The sequence below is a fragment of the Lygodium microphyllum genome, chromosome 7 (genome assembly GCF_053477565.2).
Source record: "Lygodium microphyllum isolate KBCC chromosome 7, Lygodium_microphyllum_v1.1.10, whole genome shotgun sequence".
Classification (NCBI taxonomy): domain Eukaryota; kingdom Viridiplantae; phylum Streptophyta; class Polypodiopsida; order Schizaeales; family Lygodiaceae; genus Lygodium; species Lygodium microphyllum.
In genome coordinates, this window is record NC_141141.1 from 149,056,552 (window position 1) to 149,082,843 (window position 26,292).

General features: G+C 41.4%; 1 protein-coding gene across 1 annotated transcript in view; it reads right to left on the bottom strand.

Moving 5' to 3' along the window:
• Positions 1-2,531: 2,531 nt before the first annotated feature.
• EMB976 (Tetratricopeptide repeat (TPR)-like superfamily protein) overlaps positions 2,532-26,292 on the bottom strand; it is a 60,291-nt gene continuing 36,530 nt past the window's right edge. Inside the window, exons 7-8 of the mRNA XM_087682068.1 lie at positions 20,565-20,629; positions 2,532-3,551 (exon numbers count right to left, since the gene is read on the bottom strand). Of these exons, the coding sequence (XP_087538194.1) occupies positions 3,027-3,551; positions 20,565-20,629 (590 nt within the window). The 3' untranslated portion in view covers positions 2,532-3,026. The remainder of the gene's footprint in view (positions 3,552-20,564; positions 20,630-26,292) is intronic.

Sequence of the window (26,292 nt, forward strand, 5' to 3'; positions counted from 1 at the left end):
TTGGATTCCCCTTCATGAAAGCATGTGTGAAGAATATAGGAAGATGAGTACCAATAAGGCAATCCCTCCAACCTTAAACCTATATGAAATCTTATGAGTAGCATAAGAGTAATTTGAAGCACTTGCTAGAACATCTTGGTCAAGAAAAGGTAAGAGGTTAATTTAGGATAATTTGTTGTATAGTACAACTTATCTCATAATGCAATGCAACTACCATATAAGCATGAGCTTAATAGGCATCATGCCAAATAGCGCATATTATTTGGTATGTTATCACATAGTAGGTGTTCTCTATTCTTGGAGTAGATGGTGGAAAAAGTATATTCTAGTTGCTCACACTATGAAAATCCACGTTTTTTACGTTAAGAGAGATGAAGAGGGGTGATGGCATATCGTGTTCTGTTATTAAGGAAAGGTTTTGCAGGGGGGTGCAAGCAACTGAAGACTGGCAGAGAAGAGGAGCAAGAAAAGTGGATTTCCTAGCCGTTCGACGTCAAGACAGGCCGTGGCAGAGGGTGTCGAGGGAGGAGAGGCGATCGAGCTGTGGCAGGATGGGACCCGAGCGGTTGGTGTAGCCCAAGCAAGATACTACCCTGGTATTGGCAGTGAGGTTGGCGATTTCAGGCAGGATGGCGCCCATCCGGGCATCACTTGGGACACGCAGGTAGAGCAGCGAGCAGAACCAGCCGAGATCCAGATGCGCCAGTAGTGTCAGATTCTCTAGCTTTGCTGGTAGCGCCCCCGTGAAATTATTGGTGTAGGACAACAGAAAGGCCAGCACCATCCTCCACCTCGGCGCCCTGGAACCCCTCTGCAAAGGCGTTCCTACTCAGGTCCAGGGCCGTCAGCCCCGTCAAGTTGGCGACACTGCACAGGACGTGGAGGCTCACCACGCCAGATGGCAACTGCGTGCCCGCCGCCAACCTGCGTGTGAAAAAAAGGTCGTGCACGTCATGCCCATCCATGTGCACGTCACTTGGACTGATGTGTTGCACGTTATGCCCATCCATGTGTACGGGATGTCGTACACTTCCGACCAGTCGTTGAGCAGGCCGTAGCGCGGCGCCGTCTGGTGGGAGGCCTGGCATGTGGGCGCTGGAAAGCTGTAGCTCCGCCTCTAGGATAGATTTTTGATCGCTCCACAAGAAAACTGAAAAACAAGAACAAGAGTCTTCCATGCCCGAGAGCTTCGAGAAGTCCATGCAGATTCACGAATGTATTTGTATAATGTCTGTTTAGATTTAGATAAGATAGTTACATTATACACGTTAATACGTGTGTGTATCTATAAAATGTATAGATACGGATATTATTGCATTGTTGTATTATATACATCAATACGTGTATATTATATATTAATTGTGTAAATTAGTTAATGTTTAATTATATCTATAGTTTATATTTGTGTAAGCATATTTATAATATAATTACATACACATATCATTGATAGTTGTATTTGTAATACGAGTGTGAAGTACCCAGAGAACATCGGCACAAAGCGTCGGGAGAGTTTTAGTGCAAAGTGCCTAGTTTCTACCAACAGAAAGTGTATAGTAAAAAATTTGTGAGTCTTGTTAGTAACTGTTGGAGATTAGTTTTTATGACCATATTCTCTTTTTTAAGTCAAGGTGACATCTTCCCGGAGAATTAATTTGCAAATTACCATAAGGTTAATGTCTCGAAACTTTTATGGATCAAAATCAAGATCGAGAATCATTTCGTCTTATCGTTCCATATATTTGCCAACCGATGGCTCACAAAAGTTCATGTTCCAATCAAACAACAAGAACAAAGAAGCGGACAATGAAGTGATCTGATCGAAGGTAAAATGAAATATAACTCATATTAACATTGGCAAGAACCTAAGGAGGTAAAGATGTTTTAAGGGGGATGGATTATTGAACGAGTTCCACAAAAAGAGAAGTGTATTAGTGGAATTGATTAGATCATTAAAAGGAAGTATTTAAAATCCTAGGTATTTTGCTATCATGTTTAATCATATTGAGAGGCGTTAGACCTCTAACCAGACTTTGCAGGTTTTGCAGCCGGCATGGCTCGCTCTCGCTCTCTCTCTCTCTCCCCTACCTGATGACAATCCCGGAGTCCGTAAGGGGAAAGTAGTTTTAGCAAATTACTGAAGTACATACGAACCCAAGTTGGAAATATTTTGAATTAGCATCTTGATGTGCCTTGAAGCATGTACACTTCCACATGGAAAGAAGTCGATGTTTATAGGTGGTACACAACCTGCAGCTTTCTTAAAGAATATTTGAACAGTTCACAGTTGCTTTGACTTCAAATCCTGGGCAGCACTTCTCCAACAGCACAAATATCTATTCGCATCTAAAACATTCTAGATCTTTCAGTGCTTGTAGATAAAATATTTGAACTAGCCATGTAGAACAGTTATAACAATCTCGTTTAGTCATCAAACAAATAGTATGATTGTCAAACAAATTGGTTGCATCAAGTTTCAACTTTGATCGATTTGGCAAAATAAGTACTTTAATCATGATTCACTATAGAAAAGTAAGATTGACCCCACAAAACTTATTTTACATCACCAAATGCTGCAACAACTAAATCTGCAGTTGAACCATAGTCAGAATTTATTTACAATGTGAAGAGGGGTTATTGGAACTATGATGTACAAGTTACAATAAACAGAGCAGCTGTTACCAAGGCCTTCATTCTTGGTAGCTCTTAATTAAAATCATTAAAAAACATGGTCCAGTGTCTTATCACTCTCAGACCAGAGTTACAACAAAACTCTGTGCAAGAATGTCCAGATCTCTCCATGTGAAAGATTATTTTTGCTATTAACCACTGCAGTGTTTGAGTGGTCCTCACATGTCATCTCAAAGGCTTCTTTTCCTCTATGAAGCCAGGACTTAATAACAGCATGTTCTTGAGTCAGCTCACAATGTTGGTCAAGAATCATCCACCTGATCTCAAAGCACCTGAAGCCATGGCTTACTAATACCATTTTCTCAATCAGGTCACTGTGTTGGTCAAGGGTCGTGCATTTAACGATTTCTTTGCATACCCTGCCTTTCGAGTTGTTTCAAGAGTTCTCTTGCCTCTGCATACCTGGCACAACCTTCGTATGCATCTACAGCAAGCCTCATAAAAACAGTATCATCAGTCATGCTTCCACCAGTCTCCTCAAAGAACCTGATACCTTCATCAAAGCATCTGTTGTTCAAAAAAATTTGCAGCATAGTTCTGTGGCAAACGTTATCTGTCAAGAGTTGAGCCTTTCTAATATCTTTGTATACCCTGTAAGCTTCTGTAGCCATTTTTGCTTTTCCATATGCAATCATTAACTCCTGATAATGCTTAATCTCTGGCATCAATCCCTTTGACAACATCTCCTGAAACAGGCTTTCCACTTTATTGTACATACCCTTTCTTCCATAGACCAAAAATAGAGGAAGATAACTGCCTGATCTTGAAACAATGCCCTTGCTCTGCATCTCCTTGAAAAGCTCTTCTACCTTTTCTTCTTCTCGTCTTTTTGCATACAGGTTCATCATTATAATGAATGAGACCTGCAAGGGGTGAAATCCAGACAGGAAAAAGTCATTAGTTTCATCAAATTCGGTCCGGGTTCGTGTTGGCAGGGCATGGAGCATGATTGAGAGCATGGAGTGTCATTAAGAGACATAAGACAGAAACAAGCAGAAACCATAAACCACAACATTTATCAATTTCAATCTGGACACATCAAGTGCTAGACAGTTTTGTTCATTTACGCTCTTTTATCATGCATTTTGATTTGCAATGACCCAGATTTGAGTCTCAATTTCACTAGCTCCAAATGAGGGACCACAAAGAATTACAGAACAGTGATTGCCTTGGGAGTTTGTCTTAGTACTGAAGTATTCCTTAATGTAGGATCAATTTTGCAAATTTCCAGTCAATTTGATCATTAGAAAGCTCATTGTTCTGTTTCCCAAACACTAATTTTCCTCTCCGGATCATCTCAGCAGCTATTACCCCAGTTGAATGTGCTTACAGTTGGTTTTTCAGGTTTTCTGGTCAACCTTTGGCACTCAAAAGTACCATACCGTGTCACACAGAAAAGACTGATGAATCCCACTAGTTATCAAGAGTATGAAGCACATAACATTGACAAAAGGTCATACAATACATTCCTACAAGGAATGAGAGGTTTTGTCCGAAAGGACACCCACCACTGTCTGGGTGGTTCTCTATCAGCTACGCACTGAAAAACTCTTACAGATCCTTGTATTGGGCCTCAAAATATCAAAGAGAAGTAACATTACCGAATTTTAAGTGGTGTTTTGCAAAAATAATGCACTAACACATTTAGAACTAGGCCACTGCAAAACTTTGGAGAGGATACTTAGAGTCCTTGACAAAGGGAGGAAGCTCCATAGTATCCTGTTATCATAATGACTTCTCTTCAGTGAGCCTTTAAGGTTTAAAAAATGATCTATGAGCATAAGACTGGACCTGAAGGGCACCTGTGAATAAGTTTTGGCAAGCATTGATAAGTCATGTGAAATGACATTGAGCTTAAATGTCATACAGGACAAGTCTTCTAGCATATGAACTTAAGTTAAATAACCATTACTTTAGTACACACTACACAGCCCATTGACGTTTCAAGGAGGTTGGTTCACAAATAGAATGCATATGAATGGAGACCCATCCCATTTGCTACATCGGATCCTACTCAAGAAATATCAAATCTTGGGAGAGAAATGCTGGAATCCTATTAAAGGACACTCCTGATTGATTACCTTGTAAATATATAATTTTCTACAGTAACCCCAAAGAATGCCCACCCTGTTTGAAGATATCACTCCTTTTACCAAGCAATCAGTACAGATTTAGGATCCTCCACAAAAACTAAATGAAATCGAGCCTCTTATGGTATGCCTCTCCCTCACTACCTTGAATCACTAATTTGTGGAATCTTGGTGGGACTGTCATGACCACTTTCAATATCTCTTGGCTTATTTTACATGGAATCCTCATTGATAAAACCCTTCTCTACACACTTAAAATGTCCCACTCTTGAACTCTTCTAAGCAAAGCTAGTACATCTATACTTTATTTCTCCATAGCTAAGTGACAGGAGGCCTTTACTTAAATGATACTTCAAAATATGTGGAGATGGTACAGCAGCCACAAAGCCACCAAATGAGTTAGTAGTTGGCATTGAGAGACAACCGCACAGGATGGAAGATGCAAAGCCAAAAATGAGAGAGAAGGGCTGAGGACTGAAGGAATAGAGAAGAAGAGTAAGGAGAATGCGGCCACTTGAAGGCAACCACACCCAATAAGCTCTATGTAATCAACCATGGATAAGAGGGCGGTCCAACAAAACTAGAGAGGTAAAGACCTCACATTGCAAAACAAAGTTGGAATGGTTTCACTAGATGAGAACAATGACGAGCAGCCTCATCTGCCAAAAATAATAAAATCCAGTGGCCTCAGACCAATCCTCTTCAACTACCACTCTCCTATTAGCAAGAGTGATCATCTTGGACATCACAATTTTTTTTTGGCATACCTCACATAAGCCATAACATTTGGTTCTTTTCTCCTGTATTTGAAATGCTTTTTCTATTTTCCTATCAATGTCTTAACCACCGTCAGGAAGCTTGTTTTGACAGCAAATACAGGTTATGTTCATTATATGCATTCTAACGCTTAGTTTCAGACATGTTTGTGGGATTCTGTATCAGCCTCAAGAAGGCAGCCATCAATCTAGCATTGTCTCAGCCCAAGCCTCTTCAACTGCCACTCTCTTAGTTAGCAAGGGTGATCATCTTCAACATCACAAATCGTATGCCTATCTTCAACATTGTGGGTAGTGAAGAATCATCCAATTTGAAACTTATCACGAAGATCATTACAAGAGCTGCCACACTGGTGTGCCTCTTTCTAGAGTGTACGAACAACTTGTTTTGGTTAGATGGAACGTTCTTTTTGGCACGCCTCAGGTAAGCCATAGCATTTGGTTTTTCACCATTGTTGGGAAGTGTGTCTTGACATCAAATACAGGTGTGCTCATTATATGCATTCTAAAGCTTAGTTTCAGACATGTTCGTGGGATTCCGCATCTGCCTCAAGAAGACAGCCATCAATCTAATATTGCTTGGCGTCACCTTAAGGATTGCACCCATATCTCAGAATAAGCTCTAGCTGGTCCCAAACAACAAGCTCATGTGGAGTTTGGAATGAAGTCTTGAAAACTTACATTCAAGTAATACAAAAACCTATCACACTGCTACATCTACAAAGTAAACTTGCAATCCTTGCTCTTGAAAAGGAAAGTGGTAAAAGGCACACACCATTGTCTCTTCTGTGAGCCCACTATTCATGAGCTCATTGATGTATAACGACAATAGACTTCATGACAATATCTATTCAAAAACAAAGGCAGTTGTAAAACAAATCCATACAAGAAGTGTCCATAACAGCAAATAGCAGCTATGAACTATCGTGCAAAGATTGCTGCAGTCAGCATCTGAAGAGCCTGAAAACTAACCCAATTGCAAAACTTGGAGTATTCTGATAGTTGGGACAGAAATATGCCAAATAACCAGAACCTCGATACATCAAATGCTAAATTGTGGCAAATTGCAAGCTTTGATGGGCTCTTGAATTGCTAAGTGTACTTTAAAAATTGCACTCCAATGTATACTTATCCTTTGTATGGAATTATCTTGTGATGATGGTCTTTCAGACCATTGAATGTGGTATAAGCTGTGCCTTCCCTTTCAAGAATGCCCAAAAGCCACTTCCCAGCAATTCATAATCCTATCCCCATATGCCTTTGTAGTCATCTCGACACACATAGCAACCAACAAGATTGTCCAATGCTGTTTTGCGGAAGAAAACTGACACTAATGCGGTCTTGCTCGCTAGCACATGGTAATGGATATTCAGCATATTGACATCATGTATACCTTGGCAACCTTAAAGCTTTCTGATTTGTATGTGGCATCGCATAGAAGTTTCATTGCATCAAAATTTTGGTCCACCGTTCCACATCAAAAGAGGCAAGTAAATTCACACATCAGTCATAATTGATTGCACAATCTGGAGCCTAAAAATATAAGGGCCAAGTTGGTAATTTCCAATATTCTTATTATTTCTCTTAATTTTTCTACACCCACTCCATATATTACTTGATCTTGACTTTCCAATATTCTATTATTTGTCTTAATTTTTGTCACACCCACCCATCGAAAACGGCACACACATGACACATCTAGTGAATATAAAATGTCATTATTGAGGATTTTGGCAAATAGATTCCCTGCGTCATATTGAGAGTCCTGATGAGGACGTATTTCTCTTGCCAATGAGCCTTGCCCAATTTCACCAAGCGTGTTGAAATCAGCCTTCCTTTCAAGGCAAATCTTGGATAATAAACAGCTTGTTGGCCCCAAAAGTGGTGACCCTTGTGAATCCCCTTCACTCTCCAAATGCCTCTTGTTGTCACAAATAACTAGCAAGCCTTCAAACCAATTTTCCCAACTGTAAACCCTTCTAATGAAGCACCAAAATACTCTCCCTTGCAAGTCAAGTGCTTCATTGTTGTGGTGCTTGCTTCAGCACATACAAGTTGCATTTTAGTTTACACACCAACTACTCTTTTCCAAGAACTACAAAGCCCTCGGGCTATTTCATGTAGATTTACTCATCAATGTCACCATGCAGAAAAGTTGTTTTCACATCCATTTGGTACAACTTTAAGTTCAATACAGTAGTGAGAGCAAAAAGCACACGTAGAGTGGTCATCTTCACAACAGGTGAGAAGACCTCTTGGAAGTCAATCACTTCCTTCTGTGCATACCCTTTGGCAACCAGTCTTGCCTTGTACTTAGGTTTCCCATCAACTATCTTTACTTTCTTCCTTTGGGCAACAACACAAGATCCAAGTATCATTAGCATAGAAAGATTTAATCTCTTCCTGCATAGCTAGCTCCCACTTACTGCTGAATTTGCATGACTTGGCCTCTTTATATGTAAGAGGCTCACCCTCATCTGTAAGCATCACATAGTACAAAGAGGGTCATACCTATGTGGCTGCCTTCTTAAACGTGTAAACCTGCATACCCAATGATCTACGTTTTCAGGTATTGGGTCTACATTTGGAGGTATGTTATTTTCAGCATTTATTGGATACCGTAAGTCATTTTCAGCATGACGTTCATGCTGTACAGCACCTTCATTTTCATTACCAACACCTGCATTTTCATAATCAACAAGTCTATCTTGTTTTCCATGACCTCCTTGTACTTCTATTTGCTGTCCATCATCATCTGGCTCAAAAATAACCGGCTGATCATCAGTTTTAGCCTGTGGTACAACACCATGAGGATCATCATCTGAAGTAATAGGTGGCTGCAAATTCTGAAATTTGACATTTTTCATGTCTTCATCAGAGGCTAAAGTACTTTTCAGTAACTTTGCCTCATTAAACACAACATTACGGCTGCAAATAATTTTCTTGGACTGAGGTAACCACACTCTATAGCCAAACTCGCCCTCATCACCATAGCCCATAAAAACACCTTTGGTGGATTTTGGATCAAGTTTACTCCTGAGCTCATTTCTAATATGCACAAAAGCATCACAACTGAATATCCGTAAATGGTCATATGAGGCCGATTTGCCAGACCAAACCTCCTCAAGGATGCCATTATTTAAGGATCTATTTGGAGAGCGGTTGCAAATGTGAACCACGGTTTTAAGTGCCTCTCCCCAAAATTCATGTGGGAGATTGGCAATGGATAGCATGCACCGCACTCTTTCACATAAAGTCCTATTATATCTTTCAGCCACCCCATTTAAAGAAGGGTTGTCAAGAGCTGTAAGCTCCCTCTTAATTCCATGCAAGTCACAAAAAGACTTGAACTTAGTAGATGTGAACTCACCCCCATTTTCAGTTCTCAAGCATTTCAGCTTTCTACCTGTTTGAGTGGTCACAAATGCATGAAATGTTTTAAAAACAGCAAACACTTCACTTTTCTTTTTTAATAGATAAACCCAAATCTTCTTGGAACAATCATCAATAAAAGAGACAAAATATGCAGCACCACCCAATGGTTTCACGGGCATACTGCATGCATCAGAATGCACTAAGTCCAAGACATTGGACTTATGAGAGACACAAGAGTAAAAGGAATTTTTCATTTGCTTTCCAAACTGACAGTCATTATAAAAGTCAAGTTTAGAGCCTTTTCCATCAACCCTCTTCAAAGAGGTAAGGACATCAAGTCCTTTCTAGCTGATATCACCTAATCTCTTATGCCACGACTCCAAATGACAACCAATTTCAGCAATTACAAGAAACCTACCATTCAAAGCTTTATAGTGCAAACAATACAAAGTTCCCTTCTTGGTTCCTTTTACAATCAGCATAGAACCCTTTTTTAATTTCCACAAACCACCACCAAACAATATAGTGTAACCATGCAAGTCAAGTTGACCAACAAATAGTAAACTCTTCTTGATGCCATGCACATATCTGACATCTTTCAACACAAGCTCTTGCCCATTATCTAAAGACAAGTGTACACTGCCAATCCCATCAATGCTACAAGCATGGTTATTTCCAAGGTATACTTTTCCATAACTACCTGCATTGAACATAGCGAAACACTCCAAGCAAGGAGTTACATGGAAAGAGGCACCAAAGTCTACAATCCAAGTCTGAGTGACACCATCATCAATTGACAAAAGTGCATCAATCACATCAACCTTGGTAATCTGCATTTCTTGCATGTGACATACAAGGGCGTCATAATCAACTGCACATAATACATCAGCCTGTGTATTCGAGAGCTCCTCTATGACTACATTGGAGACCACATTGGCCTTTTCCTTGCCTTTGGTTGCCTCAGATACATCTATCTTATCCTCTTTCTTCTTTTTGTCTCCTGCATTCTTTTTGCCCTTCCGACCACACTGATAGCAAGTAATATCACTCTTTTCCTTTCCTTTGCTCTTGCTTATGCTTCTCTGTCCAGCATTTGAATTTTTCTTTTCGGCCCTGCCTCTAACATTATAAGCTGAGTTGTTGCTTTCTCCACTACACTTACGTCTAATTTCTTCATTCAAGATTGAACCCCTCACACCATCATATGAGAGATTGGGGTTATTACTAAGAGAACCCATCAAGGTGTCCCAAGAATCAGGCAGTGTCATGATCAAAAAAATTGCCCTCAACTTATCATCCTTATATAAGCCACAGCCTTTTTGTTAACTCTCGCCCATTCTACATCAGACATTTGTGCAAGTTTATCTTCCTGCAAAGCATCCTCACAATCCTTTAAGAACAATATGCCCTGCATACGGTCTTTCCAAAGGTCAAAACCTTGACCATCAAACTGTTTGATTTCCATCAAACTCTTAATGTTAGAACTGGAGGAAGTTGCAGCCATTTTTATTATGAACACAAGTAAATGCACTGAACTACAGGAGCACAAGCTGAAACAGCAAAATACACTGTTGTTCTTGCCCAAACACTAATAAATCTCTATTGTTTTTACATAAACCAGTCACCACACGCGCAAATACTGCAGAAATTTACCAAATTCTGCACAAAATGCCAAAATTCCAGGTCCAACAGTGCATAAATGTCAGCCAATCTGACCCAGCTGAGCAAAACTTCAGCAAAACATGAAAAGCCCCAATTTTTCCAAGTCCAATGTCAAAAAATTTTACTCGAATGAGCGAAATTCCAACAAATTTGGCAAAATTCCCAATTTAATTTAGGTCAACATGCACAATGTCACTACCAAGCATAAACGGGGTCTAATCTGGGAAAAGCCCCAAATTTCCAAGCCAGATTTGCACAAATCTGGAACCTGTGCTTCCACGCGTGAACCCCTATCAAAGAAAACAAGTTTAAATGTGATTAAAAGAGTGGGGTTGAGGGGGTCCGTTGACCTTGCTTGTCGCGTTGTCCACTTGCTGGCATCGCCTGCCCATGACCTCCCGCCGCACCACTGGTCGTCGTCGCTTGCACAGCACTTGGTGCCCATCGCCTGACTTACGCCCACCCACTGGTCACTTATTCCGTTGCAGCCGTTGCCTGCACGCTGGTGACTGGTCAGCTGTTAGTGGCGCCCACTCCCCGCTGGTCACGGCGCCCGTCGCCAAGTCCATCACGCCTATGTGATTAAAAGAGTGGGGTTGAGGGGGTCCGTTGACCTTGCTTGTCACGTTGCCCGCTTGCTGGTGTCGCCTGCCCATGACCCCCCACCGCCATGCTGATCATCCTCGCATGCGCAGCACCTGGTCCCCGTCGCCTGACTTACGCCCACTGGTCGCCCTTTCTGTTGCACCCGTTGCCTACACGCTGATGCTGGTCAGCTGTTTGTGGCACCCACTCCCCGCTGGTCACGAAGCCCATCGCCATACCATCATGCCTACACCGACAGCCCTGGTTCCCTCGACTCCCTTGCATCCGCTGGTCGCCCTGACTATGCACATGCACCACGCATGCTATTTCGTTTTCAGCAGCACCTGTCCTGCACAAGCCTTTTGCCTGACGACCTATTCGCGAACTGTCTACATTGTAGCTAACCTCGAACCTTGAGCTCTGATACCAGTTGCTGTTGCAAATAAGCAACAGCTGGAGCAATGAGCAGGTGAGTGAGAGTGACAGAGAGAGAGAAAGAGAGAGAGAGAGAGAGAGAGAGAGAGAGAGAGAGAGTACGGTACGATTTTGGGTGTACCAACAATGTGTTGGTACACAAATAATAAAATGTATTTATATTTAGGGCACATAAGAGTGCATTCACATGTACAACTAAATAATACATGACAGAGGTGAATAAAAGGGCCTTTACACCCCAACACATCTTGCAAGGCCATCGAGACCTCCATCAAGGATCTGCCCCCCTTGCTAGGAAAAGAGATCCAGAGTAATTCTCTTTCTTTCAGACTCTTTCTATTACTCCATAGCTACACAAGTTCCTACTTGTATCCCTTCTTCCTCTTTTACTTCTACTCCTTTGCAGCATTTTAGTAAACATTATGATGAAGATAGAGTTCCATATGTTGATCATGGAAAATGCCCTCTTGAACATCAATTCTTGTATATAAACGTGCGTAGAAGGGATTCTAAGAAAAAGTCTAGTAACTTCCTCTACTTTACTTCGTTGAATTACGTTTTTCAAAGTCGGAATGAGTTTGATGTTTCCTCTTCAATGCATTTTGTATCTACATCTTCACTTCAATTTCCATCATTAAATCAACAAAATTAATGTAATGCATCTACATCCACATCGTTAATACCTCAATTTCAAAACCCACCCACTTCTTTAGCTGCATCACTATTATTCTTCACACTATTTACATTCTCGTTTTTGATACCACACAACACACCGAGGATTCTTTAAATATAGGCACAACCTATAGGACCTCTACACCTTCACTTCCGAATGGTGCTTATGCACCTATGGGGGAGATTCATCCTCTACCTTAGATACCTTTCGAATATTCACGTCATGGAATACCTATCCAAGCTTACCTAGGTGTGGACCAATTGATACCAAGTTTGCAACCATAGCAATTCCTAGTGGACCATCTAGTTATTCTACTTTGCCTCGCCTGATAGTTGCGCAAGGTTTGCCAGTCCCCGTGCCTTCTCCACACGCACTTGTGGCTCCCCCTCAGCCTATTCCTATTATCCCCCTTATCCTCCTTTTCAGACACCTCACAGTTAGCAAACTTTTACTTATAAGACTTGTTCTAATGGATCTAACTACACCACTTGATCAAATCTAATGAGAAACAATCTAGATTCTTAGAAATTTATCTAGGATATTTTTGTTTTATGAACCCTTGCAGTCGGAATGCGCGCTATGCAAACAACTTCTCAATGAAGATCCATGGTCTAGGTCACGTCAAGTTCAACACTAATGAGGACTAGGATCTTGCTTCCCTGGACCATGTCCATTGCATTTCCCAACTTGGGATGAACCTTTTATCCATTCATCTTAAGTCCGTTTAGCAGCTTTGCCATTAGAGTGAGCAATTTATTGGGATCTTGTGCATCGGTCCATTCATCAGAAGGTGATTGGGGTCAAGTGGGTCTTTAAGACTAAGTTCTAACTACCATAGTGATGGCACTCTAGATAAGCACAAGGTGTGGCTTGTTGCAAAAGGATTTGCGCAGCAACCAAGAGTGGTTTTGCATTATACCTTTGCACTTACAGCTCAAATGGCTATCATTAGGGCCGTTCTTGCCTTAGTCAACCATAGGAGATGGCCGGTTTGTCAACTTCATGTGAAGTTTGCATTTGTTAATAGAGATTTGAAAAAGGAGATGTATGTTGAGCAACCTTTTGGCTTTTTCTCATCAAATGGCAAAGTCTTTAAGTTAAAGAAGGCCCTTTACGACCTCAAACAATCTCTATGAGCTTAAAACAAGAAGATCGACTCCTTCCTCCAAGGGAACTTAGGTTATCAGCATTCCTCTATAAATCCCCAAGTGTATATCTGCACCTCAACATAAAGGCATGCATTGTTTGTGCTTATGTAGATGATCTCATTTTCACAAGTGACCATGCCCACAAGGCCCAACAAACAAAGAAGACACTACACGAGATGCTCGAGATGACGAATATGAACCTTCTCCACATTTTTCTAGGTCATGAGATTTAGCAGACTTCTAAGGGGATTTTCACCTCCCAACAACAATATATGTGGGAGCTTTTGACTACATTTGAGATGGAGGGATATAAGGCTCTTTCTACTCCCATGGATCCAAATTGGAAGGCTACAGCCCATACAGATTCACCCATGGAGGATGCTACCTGCTACAGGCAGTTGATTGGGTTGTTGATATCACTCCTTAATACTCAAATTGATTTGTAGATTTTCTTATAAAGTTCATGAGTGAATCCAAGCTAGTTCATTGTGCAATTCCTGATGGGGACCCCCAACCTTGGCATTTATTCTCCAGCAACTATATGAGATTCAATCTTTGTTCTATGCCACCAATACACTACTGCTTGTACTCCACAGCAAAATGGGATTGTAGAGAGGAAGAATCGGTCACTCATGGAGATGGCTAGATGTATGTGAAAGCAAAGAGCTTGCCACACGGTTTTTGGATGAAAGCACTTATGTGTGCTTGCCATGTCTTTAATAGGTGCCCCACCAAGGCATTAAATAATGTCACACCTTTTGAGGCTTGGAACAGCCGGAAACCTTCTATTGGGCATTTTCGTACTTTTGGGTGTCTTGCATATGCACACATTTCTCAGGTACTCGAGAAGAAGTTAGATAACAAGGCCGTTAAATGCATTTTTTTGGGGTACAGCTATGAGAGCAAAGGATATCGATTATATGATCCTGTCTCTCTAAAAAGATATTTGTCAACAAGGATGTGGTTTTCAATGAAAAATCAAAATTATCCCTTGTTGGTTTTGACACATATCAAGCTGCCAATGATGTATTTGAAGGGTTGCTACCCATTTCTTTTAGTGATACAGTTGGAGCTTCAACAAGTGAACTTAATGTTCAACCAACTGCTCCATTGGGTAATGCCAAAAATCAGCCTATGGCTGATCTGAACATTCAACAACGTGCTGAATTTGAAATTCAACAAGAACTTGTACACAATCAAGAGGCTAGGCAAATGCCTAGATGGTATTTGCAGACTATGAAAGACAATCATTTGGATGCTCCTATTGCTGGTTGTACTAGAAGGCAAGCTCATAAGCACGATGGTGCACATACTATGGAGTTTGTTATAGCAACAGATAGACTTGATGATGAGGAGCCTGAATGTTTTGAGGATGCACAACATAGTGTGCATTGGATGGCAGCAATGCAAGCTGAGTTTGATTCCATCATAAAGAATCAAACATGGGATTTAGTGTCCTTGCCTATTGGAAAGAAAGCCATTGGTACAAAGTGGATCTATAAGCTGAAAAGGAATACAAATGAATCCATTGACAAATATAAGGCCAGGCTTGTGGCCAAGGGCCACACACAAAAGACAGGCATTGACTATGACTTAGTTACAGCAGCAACATTTATTACAAAACTAAGAAATGCAAATTAACTCACAATCTTGGACAATGGACACCATGTTGGCCCCAAAATTGGTGCCCCTTTTGATATTTCTTTAACTTAATTGAAGAAGAATTTGATGTACAATAGGATTTTCCCAATCCCTTTTGCTATTCCAACTCACCTTGCTTTCCAAAATGGCCAATAAGTCCTCAATCTGAATTATCCCTTAATTCGGGCAATCAATTGGCCTTCACCCGCTTTGATGGAGATGGAAAATGCCCCAAATTCAGTGATTTGTTGGTCCCTCCACTTGAATTTGACTGAAAACAGCTTCAACCTTGTTGAATCCAAGTCTTGGAGCTTTCTATTTTTGACACGCTTTCCAAGGCTACTACTAAACCCTAATTTCTATTGTTGCATATTAGGGTTTACAACAGAGAAATCTGAAATTTCTTAGTCTTTAGTGATCTCAATGTTGTAATCTTCGAAACAAGGCTGTGGAAAGGCTGGGAGATAAGAAAGAATGTTGAGGAGAGAGAAAATTCAGACTTTCTTCGCGAAGAACTGAAGAAAATCAGTCATTTACTGATGTTGCCTTGTCTCAATGGCATGTAGATGTTATCACCTGCTACAGATTGGTCTTCTTCTACCGCTGGCTGCCTCAAAAGATCCTCGAATGGAGGCAAATCAAACCAATAGCATCTCTTCCTCTCTCTTGCAAGCTGAATTCACTAAAATGCCTCTCTCCAACCTCTAAAGACGTTTTTCAAACTTCCATGGGAATTTTTTACAAGTGGCAAACTTTTCAAATGGCTTTTTTAGCATTATCCATAATTAAATATTAATTTTCAGTCTTTAAATGCTGAAAATTAATCTAATAATTATTTTGGTGCCCAAAAAAATTTGATTGACCAATAATTAAATTAACTAAGCAACTTCCATTCACAAGTATCTCGACACCATCTTTGACCATCAAGTTGGTGTTAGGTACCATTAAACATCACTTCTCTAGTGTCACCAACTGACACTTACGGCCAAATGAATGACCTAGGCCAACAACTGGCACCAGATACCACCAAGTACCTATATAGCATAACTTATACATGTGCAACATTTACTTAACCATGTGATTCAAAATGTATCCACATGTTAAGTGAGGTTTCCAAAATGCATATCCTCATGATAGCCCTCCCTCTTAAAATCCTTACAATCATTCTCAATTGCACTGCTAAATGCATTAAAAGCAAAATTAGTAGATTGAAATTTCCACAAGGCATCATAGTTAACACAACATTGTGCATTGTTGCTCAACCATTTCGTATACCCAACACACGCTAAAAATTACCAGCCAACATAACATAACATAAGACTTACAAAGAATCTCAAAAACATTGTCAAATTATCATGTGACATGTCTATTTCTTATGAGCTCAACTCTTGTGGCAAAATCAAACCTTAGCATAGCATGAACCAAGCGTAAACCATGGCTAAAACATCAATGGCATCATAACATATACTTTTGTCCACAAACCAGTTGAATACCACTGAATATTAATGATCATACACTGAAAACCAGCATTCATTTAATCAGTCCCCGATGATCATTAATCAATATAAATGTACAGTTTCAGAGCTGCAGTAAAAACCATACCTATCTATATACCAAACATAGTGACTAGTACACTAAATAGTGATCTCTTGGCAAACATACTGTCAGCTACAATACCCTGAATGTATATTGAATACATCCGAAATCCACTACATCTAAAGCCGTCCATCACTAAGGAGCGGAGTTGCTAGCTCCCTCATGAGCATCAAGTAATACTCTAGACCCCTACTCTGGTGAATTTGATTGAAGTCAACTCTAGCTGAGAGCATCAAGGTAAAGCTGCAACAACTGAGGATGGTCTGCCAAGTCATCCTCCTCCATCCATTTGGCATCCATTGGTGAATAATTGTGAAACTTCACCAAGTACCTTCTAAAAACCTTACCTCTGATCATCCACTCTTTGTGTGCCAAAATTTGCTTTGATTTTCATCTTTATTTACATATTTACCATTTTTCTCAACTTGGCCTCAATGACACGTGGCTTGGCATCACTATCTTGGAATCCTATATCCTTTCCACACAGCAATGTGTTACCTGTAGTAGCAGTTTCTATAAGGTGAGACATACTGGTAACAATGGATTTAATGCAAAAATCCCCAATTACCCTTTAGCAAACCACAAATATACTTCTCTACTTGCCCATGGAGGGATACTGTGTGATAAGAAGTAACTAGCAGCAATGCATCCCAAAACTTATTATACTCATTCAATTTCTTGCAATGTTTAGAATTCAATTGTTTTTAGGCTAGGGAGAGAAAGTGGAGCACAGAGAGAGAGAGAGAGTATGTGTGTGTGTGTGTGTGTGTGTGTGTGTGTGTGTGTGAAAGTCCTAGTAGACCATTAGGCAACTAAAAAGCACCCTTTGCCCAATATCTTAGTCTCTTTGAGGTGATCACTTGGGTTTCCTTGGTAAGATAACCATCGCCTCTGTAATCTTGGTAAAGGCAACCGATGTGCGCCCTTTGTTTGATGGCTTGGCTATTTTGGAGAGGGTCATCTTGGGAAAAAGAAAAATATATGGACTTGGACTAGCACAATCCCATTTTCATTCCAATTTTAGGCCTAAGAGAGAGTATTAGGCTGAAAATGCATTACATACTAATTAACTACTTCAAACAGCCCCAAAACGAGCTTAATTAATTAAATTACCAAGCTTTCATTAAAAAGAAATGCGTTCCTAAGTATCTATGTTCCATAAGCCAAACCTTAATTTGGGAGGACTCAACCTCAATCTTGTTTTTGCAAATTACATGTGCCAAAACTCTATTGTCCACAACCCACACCGAGGATATCTTAGTTTGAGTTGTTGTCCACTACTGAATACCATTGGCACCTACTATCTAACCCTCCGAGACCATCTTGCCTATCACCAGCTGCCACATGGCTATTTTGACTGCATGTACTGCTCTAGACTGCCAGAGGAGTGCCAATCAACTGCTGACCCTCTTTTGTATATACTCCTTGTCACCTTGCTGCCACATCATCATCAGGCTGCATTTTGCTGTCTTGCACTACTTGACCGTCTATTCACTGATCCGGCCATCACAAAGCCATGTTTATTGCTGCCAAACATTCTTGGAGGCTACCCACTGCATTTCAAGATCCATCAGAGTACAACACACTCTTTTGCTCATACTCTTTGGCACAATCCCTGGGACGGGAGTTCGAGGTTCAATATTCACCTTGCATAGTGTGGTTGCTGCATTCGGCATTGTATTTATCATTATTCAGATTTATTCATCTATTGTGTTCATTGTCCCTGTGTTACCCTGACCCTAACTATCTTTCTTTATCAATCTGAGTGTTTGTCGTATGATTGCATTTGTATCTATAGTCTAGCATTTCTCTACACCTCATTGTTGTCAAGTCATTCACAGCCAGCATACCCCTCCATGCAATCCTATTGAGCACATCTAGGCTGATCTTCCACGCAAGACTTGGCAACTATCACAAGAACATTCAAGGAACCTTAGAATCACACAAGAAAACACCAGCTTTTCTCTCAATGAGTTGGTATGTCCCCTCTTTCAAAAGAGGCAGGGTAGTATAACCTGGCAATACAAGCCATCCTCTTGAACCTTCGCTCCAACCTGTACAACCTGGTTGACCCTCAAAGCAACTAGCCTGAGGTGGCAGATAGCTCTCTATTGTAACTAGCTGCTGTCCCCTTGTTGCAGCTTTTTGTGGTGCTAGCCACTGCCCTTCAGAATCATGTTTTGCAAACCCCCCCCCCCCCAAAAGGGGAAAAAAAAAAGAAAAACGCAAAAGGTGGCTGACCATGAACCATGAAAGTTACTACAGTTAAAATGAGAATCAAGGCTGGCAGGTCATCTGAATGGCCTAGCTGAAAGCAGTGAAAGATCCTGAATGCAGGTACAGTAATAAAATATTTTACACCTGCTTGTCATGCCAGACATTCAAACTTTCCTGTAAAACAAGCACTTACAGCTTGGAATATTTCGAATAGTAGCCTTGGATTGCAGAAACAATATATATGTACCATAGATACTATCCTAGTTCAAGCATTTTTCAATTATATCAACTTGGAGCCACTTATCCAAGGTTAGGACACTGTTTATTGACTCCTTATGATTCTCTATGTTGATGATATACTCACCAGTAGGAGTCTTGCAAGCTTGGATGCTATCAAATATCAGAGTTGCTTAATCTTTTGTCCATGCAGATGCCTCTGATTTGCATTCTCTAGTAACAACCCATAATCACCTATCCAATCGCACTTTGTTCATTCACCTATCCAATTTGCCTACTAGCACAATTTGTCTGCCGCATATGACTAGACTTTGTTGACACCCCTCTCTTTTTTTTCTTGAGAGTATACTCAAGTTATTGAGTGGTTCACTACCTATTAGGAACATAAGGTTGATAAGAGGCACAATGGTCGTGATTGGGGCTTAGGGGAGCATTGGATTAGCAGGAGGCTGAAAATGAGGACACGTACATACAATTTTTGCAAAACAGTTCCCGCTTTTTCATTAAATTTGGACTCTCCATGCATTCTGGGTCTTCAGAAAATAAGATAGTAGGAAACGGACTGAGAAGGAGAAAATAGCCAATTTCAAGCAGAAGCAAGTTGGAAAACTTAGCACCTCTTTAATAAAATAAGAGAGTAGGAAGAGGAATGAGAAGGAGAGAGAGATATAAAAGAAGGAATGGGTTTTGGAAAGCTTAGCACTGGAACGGAGCAGTTCCTCAAGGATGGCAAAGGAAAGCCCTAAGCAAGAGCAACACACATAAAGGGAGAAGTAAATAAGCAGGCGCAACTCATAACTGGGGGTCTTCACTAGTCTAAATGTCATGATTGCTTCTATTCATTATTTTACGATGTCTATCCCAGATTAGCACCTTAGATACACAGAATTATTGGTCACATATGTTTATTCTATGATCATTAACCCACATTAAACACATTGCTTTATTAGCTTTCACCAAATATTTGTTTTGTTTGTCACAACGAGCCTGTTTGACACGAGCTTTATTGTGTGCTATTTGTTCCTGCAGAAGCAACCTTAAAGCTAGCTCTAGAGGTTCCTTTGATAGATAAAACTACAGTTTTAGCATTTTGCAATTTTGGAAAGATGTGCGATAAAGAATTTCGGACTTGTTTGGATGCATTAACTTCTTCTCCAGCTTCCCGCATCACAGATTGTTACACTATGCATGCTGGAAACAGCCCTTGATGCTCATTAGAATAATGTCACAAGTGGTACACACAGAATCATGATGTTTCTGAGGCCAAATATCTCAAATTGAATAGATAAGCCAGGCCTTTCATCCAGACAGTATGCAAATCTGAAGGCTTTCTACTGCTATAAAGTGGCATCTCATACATGCACATGGGTGTTCTCCCGTTCCTACCTCTCTCTACAGTAATGCATTGAATGCAGACATAATACTTGAAAGATAAAATTACCTCTTGTGGTTGGATGCCTTGATCTTGCATCTCTTTGAATAATGCAACAGCTTCCTTTTGCTTCCCTGAAAAGGAGATACTGATGTTATGCAATAATGCCCATATTGAATTACATAAATACAAATGGTTCATGTTATGTTCATACAAGCACACGATACAATGAAATAGACCAAAGCTCGTCTAAATTTTCTGATCCTCGAATCCATAATTGTCACAACATTCACTGCTTCAAAAACTATGTTTCAACCTTTGTATTCATTCTTCTTTTTTTCTCAAATATGAGAAACCCATCTGCTATACCTTAATTTTGCATTACACACTATAGAAGTGATAGAAAAACAAAAAGAATGGAGATCTATGACACCTTCAGTCCTTAGAAACACCTTTTGTGACACCCTCACTTAAGGTCAGGATACATCTCTTAAGTAGATATGAGCCTTGTTCACATGCGTTTAGAAATAGAGGTACAAGTAATTCAGAATAAACCATCAATCCAGTATGAGTGTGTGTCCTCATTATGATGTCACAAGAGTACACAATAAGCTGAACCTCCTCCCTCCCTATTGCACTCTGCTCTTGATAGGTCTTAGCAACCTTTTCCACCTCCCCTCTGTTGAGAAACCCTTCACCCGCACTTTGCATTTTTGCATTTTTGCGTTTTGCGTTTAGGGTTTGCAGCCCCAATAAGGGGCGCAATCCTAGACTAACTGTGCCTATTTATAGGCCACTCTCTCATTCATTCCTCACGGCTGATTCATTCAGTCCATCACCTCTTCTCTCCAACCTCTCCACTACCCTCACACCCCTTTAGGAGAACATTGTGGTTCGTGGTTCGTGGTTCGTGGTTCGTGGCTGTCTTCATCATCTTCCTTGTGCTATGGCACCCTTGTTTCCTTGTATCACATTCACTCCATGATTCAAGTCTTCATCAGAGTTTCTTCTCTCTTCTCTTCTCTTCTCCATGTTTGCCGAGTTCACTCCGTGTTCCTCCCCGCCAACCCTACTGTCTCGCTAGTACGTCATCTTCTGACATGGTATCAGAGCTGGATCTGCTCAAACAGCGGCAAAGACCCTCCACACCAGTGAAGGCAAAGACCGGTGGCAAGTTCAGCATCCACTTCTCTTCTTCTTCCGCTCCATCAAAATCTCGTTTTTGCAGATTTCAGGTGTTTTCAGCTTGATGCCCACACCCCGTTCGCGGAGGACATCTCAGCCGAAGCTGTCCATTGCTGTCTCCATCAGTTGGCACCTGATTTCCAGCCCTCTTCACGCAGTTTGGAGCTGATTCCAGCCAGGCAACTGCTGTTCCTATGCAGACCTACTGCTGTACAGCCTGCCACGTCATCACAGTCCTGTTGCCTACGTTTTTAGTCTTTCTCTCTCCTGCAGGCTGTCCTGCTTGTGTTTTTAGTCTTTCTCTCACCTGCTGCCTACATTTTTAGTATTTCTCTCTCCTGCATGCTGTCCTGCCTGCATTTTTAGTCTTTCTCTCTCCTCACTTGCATTTTTCTACTGGTTGCAACCTCTTACTCCTAGTTGCATCCTCCTCCCACTAGCAACTCACTTCCAGCCCTTCCACTACCCTCCCACCCCTTAAGGTGGGCATTGCAGTTCGTGCTTCACATTGCCCTCACACCCCTTGAGATAGACATTGCGGTTCATGGTTCATGATGGCTAATCTCTTCCTTCTTTAGCAAGGCACTCTGGTATCCATAGCTTCTTTACCAACAGATATCCAGACTACTGGGTGCTCCTACTGTGGCATCACCGAACACACCACCGATGCTTACCGACTTCGACCTTTGCTCCCCACCCCTCCTTAGTACATATGTCTTCCACCAAGCACTCCTTGTGCCACCTCTCATTTCTTGGCCACAGATATTGTTCTGCATAGGCTATCAGAGTACTATGCTCAAGGCAATAAGACGCATCCGATGCACATTAAGTCCTTTCGAGCACATGGAGGATCAATTGACACTACAACCTCCTCGAGATCGTCACAATGCCAACAACAATCTTCTCCCACCTATTTTCAGGTACAGAGGCTTCCACGACCTACGGCTTTGCTGTCCGCTCCACCGAGAGATAGTGATTGTTTGATACCATCTCCTCGTCAGTCCGCTCCTTCGAGAGACAGTGGCTCCTCAACTCCTTCTTCTTCGGCTACCCAGTCTGCTCCACTGAGAGACAGTGACTGTTGCCCACCTCCTGCTCATTCCTTGCCCCACCCTTCCCTACCCTTAACTACTCAGGTTCGAGAGGCTATCTCTGGGAGCTCTTCGATACCCCAGATACCTTCTTCAACACGACCCTTCGGAGTCCGTGATCCATGAGTTTTTGAATTCCCTATCTACTTCAGAGGGGGATATTATTTCTTTGCCCTCAGAGGGAGCATCTACTTCTTCTTCAACTTCAGTGGGGGCCCCTCCACCTCCCATCTCAGAGGGGGAACCTACTCCACATGAAGTTCTTCACCCATCCTCTACTTTCTTGGGGTGGCTGTCTTCGACCGGTCATCTCTTCTACTGATACCCAGGATCTTCAGGTACCACCTAGATCGGGACCTCAGAGGTTCTACCGCGACTTGGTGACGAGACCTTCGTATTCCTTCCAGCGTGGATGCACGGAGCTAGTGACTTCTCTCCCGAGGTTGAGTTTTAGGTTCTCCAATTCACTCTGTCTACTGTTCTTTACTGCAGGTTCCCTTTCTGGTGGAAATCTTAGATCTTCGAGATCCTCTACATCTTCTTCCTCCTCTTCTTCTTGCCTTCATCCCTTGGTCAGCGCGGAGCCACCTCCGAAGATCAAGTACAAGCATATCCTTATGGTTCTTGGCACCACACAAAGTCCGACATTCCTCCTATGCATTGCATGATTTCATCATCTTTGTACTAGGGCGCTTGGGCAAGTTAACAATTTTTCCCCAAGGGACACAATCCAAGTGGCACCTACTGCATGAGCATTCTTCAACATGTAGCATTGCATATCCACCTCACTCTTCTCTTGTTCCCCTTTCTGGGCCTAAGAGGGGATGTTGAGAAACCCTTCACCCGCAATTTGCGTTTTTGCGTTTTGCGTTTAGGGTTTGCAGCCCCAAAAAGAGGCACCATCCTAGACTAACTGTGCCTATTTATAGGCTACTCTCTCATTCATTCCTCACGGCTAATTCATTCAGTCCGTCACCTCTTCTCTCCAACCTCTCAACTACCCTCACACCCCTTCAGGAGGATTTTGCGGTTCGTGGTTCGTGGCTGCCTTCATCATCTTCCTTGTGCTACAGCGCCCTTGTTCCCTTGTATCACATTCACTCCATGATTCAGGTCTTCATCAGAGTTTCTTCTCTCTTCTCTTCTCTTCTCCATGTTTGCCGAGTTCACTCCATATTCCTCCCCGCCAACCCTACTGTCTCGCTGGTACGTCATCTTCTGACACCCTCAACCAGTTAGCCTCCAGCCCAACCCTTCGTCTGCCTGCAAGCTGGTTGCAACCTAGGCGCCTTTCTCAACTATCCCCTCCTAACCTTCAAATTTGACTAGCACTAATTCCTACATGCAGCTATTTGCATCTTGAAGATCATGATTGTAAAAGGGCACTCGGGCAAGCGAATACTTCCCCTATGAGGGTACTATCCAAGTGGTACGATTGCATGGCATTCTATTTGACATGACATTTTGCATTACCCCTTGCATAATATCATTCATTGGCATTGTGTTTTTGTGAGTGAAGCACTTTGGATGAGGGAAAATTTTGTATTTGCAAGCACCTAACCAAGGAGGGTGAAAAATCTCATTGCATATGTGCATCCTACCCCTTTACCTTCATCACAAAGTGGTTGGCTTGGGATCCACCATATTTGTAGCACATCACATAGCAATCTCTATGGCAATACATCATAAGGCAAGATATAGTACATAGCTCTATATTTTTCCTTTGTTATCGACACCCTAGCAGGTGGTTGGGATAGCCTTTCCATTTTGTGATGTTGGAGCCAACCATTCCTATTTTCCCCTATGGGCACAAGTTTTCTTTATTTGAAACAAAAGAAACCCAAAAAAAAGAGAGAAAAAAAAAGTTTAAAGCAGTTTCTCGCCTTTGCAGGTCCCAGTAGGTCATTGGCAGCTGGCAAGCAAATGCCTTCACCCCTCTCCGATGTCTTGACCTTTCCTACTAGGTCCACACTCCATCAGCTTGAGCATTGCGTGCTATTCCACTGTTTTCTACACCCCTCCCTAGGGATTGGCTGCACTTGACCTGTCTTCTACGCATACAGCAGCCGGTAATACCCATAGAGGCTGCATGTTCAGCCTGCCTTGGCCATACAGCAATGATGACATCATCTATGCAGTTGGCTGCACCTGCCCAGCCTGCATTTCCTGCTCTCTGCTACTGCCAGCTTCCTCTATATCTCTTGAACCACTCATCCTGCTGTCAGCTTCTGCATTTTGCAGCTTGGTCAGCATTTTTGAGAAGCTTCCTTGTATTTCTTCATCTGTGCAGGCAGCTCCATTGCCACTACCATTCTTCAGCCTGTTCCAGACAGATTCTACACTCTGATCTATATTTGCCACAACTGATCCCACACAAGCTACCTGCTGCGACACTCTCCACTTCATCTTTGCCCCCGTCCACTTCGAGGTCATTATATTCACATCACATAGTGTCTCTTCACATTTCATTCTCATTCACTCTGAGTTACTCTTCACCTTTGAGCTCTATTTATCATTGTGTTTTGTTGTACACTTTGTGTTTATCTTCTTTGCTCAAGTATTTCTTTACACGTCATCAAATGGAGATGCTAGCAGCATGGATTGGTGACTCGATGACAAAGGAAAGAGATTGGTGCATGAAAGCAAGGCCCAATCAAGACTACAATCCCTAAAGAAACTCCTCACGATCCTCAAAATCTCCCTCTAAAACAAGAAGGGTTATGTAATACTTCCACGCAATTAAAAATTAGTTAGTTAGTTCAAAAGTTAGTTAGTCAATTAATAAGTTAGTAAGGTTACTAACTAAAGTAAAAACTAACTCACATTAATAACTAATAATTTTAATTTAATTAATAATTAAAAAAAATCGAGAGTCGTAATCCGACATTTTTCCCGGATTGACAAGGACTGTAGCCACCCTTCACGGAAATTACAACGTGAACGAGAGTTATAAACCATATTAATCACTAGTGTTAATGTGTATAGTATGGATGGTCCAAAAATATTAGGATTTTAGGCAAAACTAACATATTTTAGATATTACTTATTGCAAATATCCTAAAAAGCTATGGAGATTTCTAAAACAAGATGTCATGTAAAAAAAAGCAAGTGGTTTTTTTCAGCTTGTTTTGGAGATTTAATACAGAAAAAAGAAGGATTGGCGAAATCGTGCACGTTGCAATTGCAGTTTACAAGCAGTAAACAGCACTTCGAACAAGGAGAAGAATGAGTGATCTAGAAGATTTCTAACCAAGTGTCTAATGGTTTTACCCCCCTTTCGAAGCCAACAAAACTATCAGAATTGTGATTTGAGCATCAAATTGCTCATTTTTCCAAGATACCCTCCATAAAGAGCTCTTCTTCTCAACCATGACCCTTCTTCTCTTGTTTAGCTATAAATATGCGGCATGGGGAGCAATTAGAAAAGCACAAGGAGACCCCAAGAAGCTGCAAGAGAGAGATAGAGAGAGGGAGGTAGAATGATACCCCTCCAAGAGATTGCGAGAAGGAGCTTGAGAGAG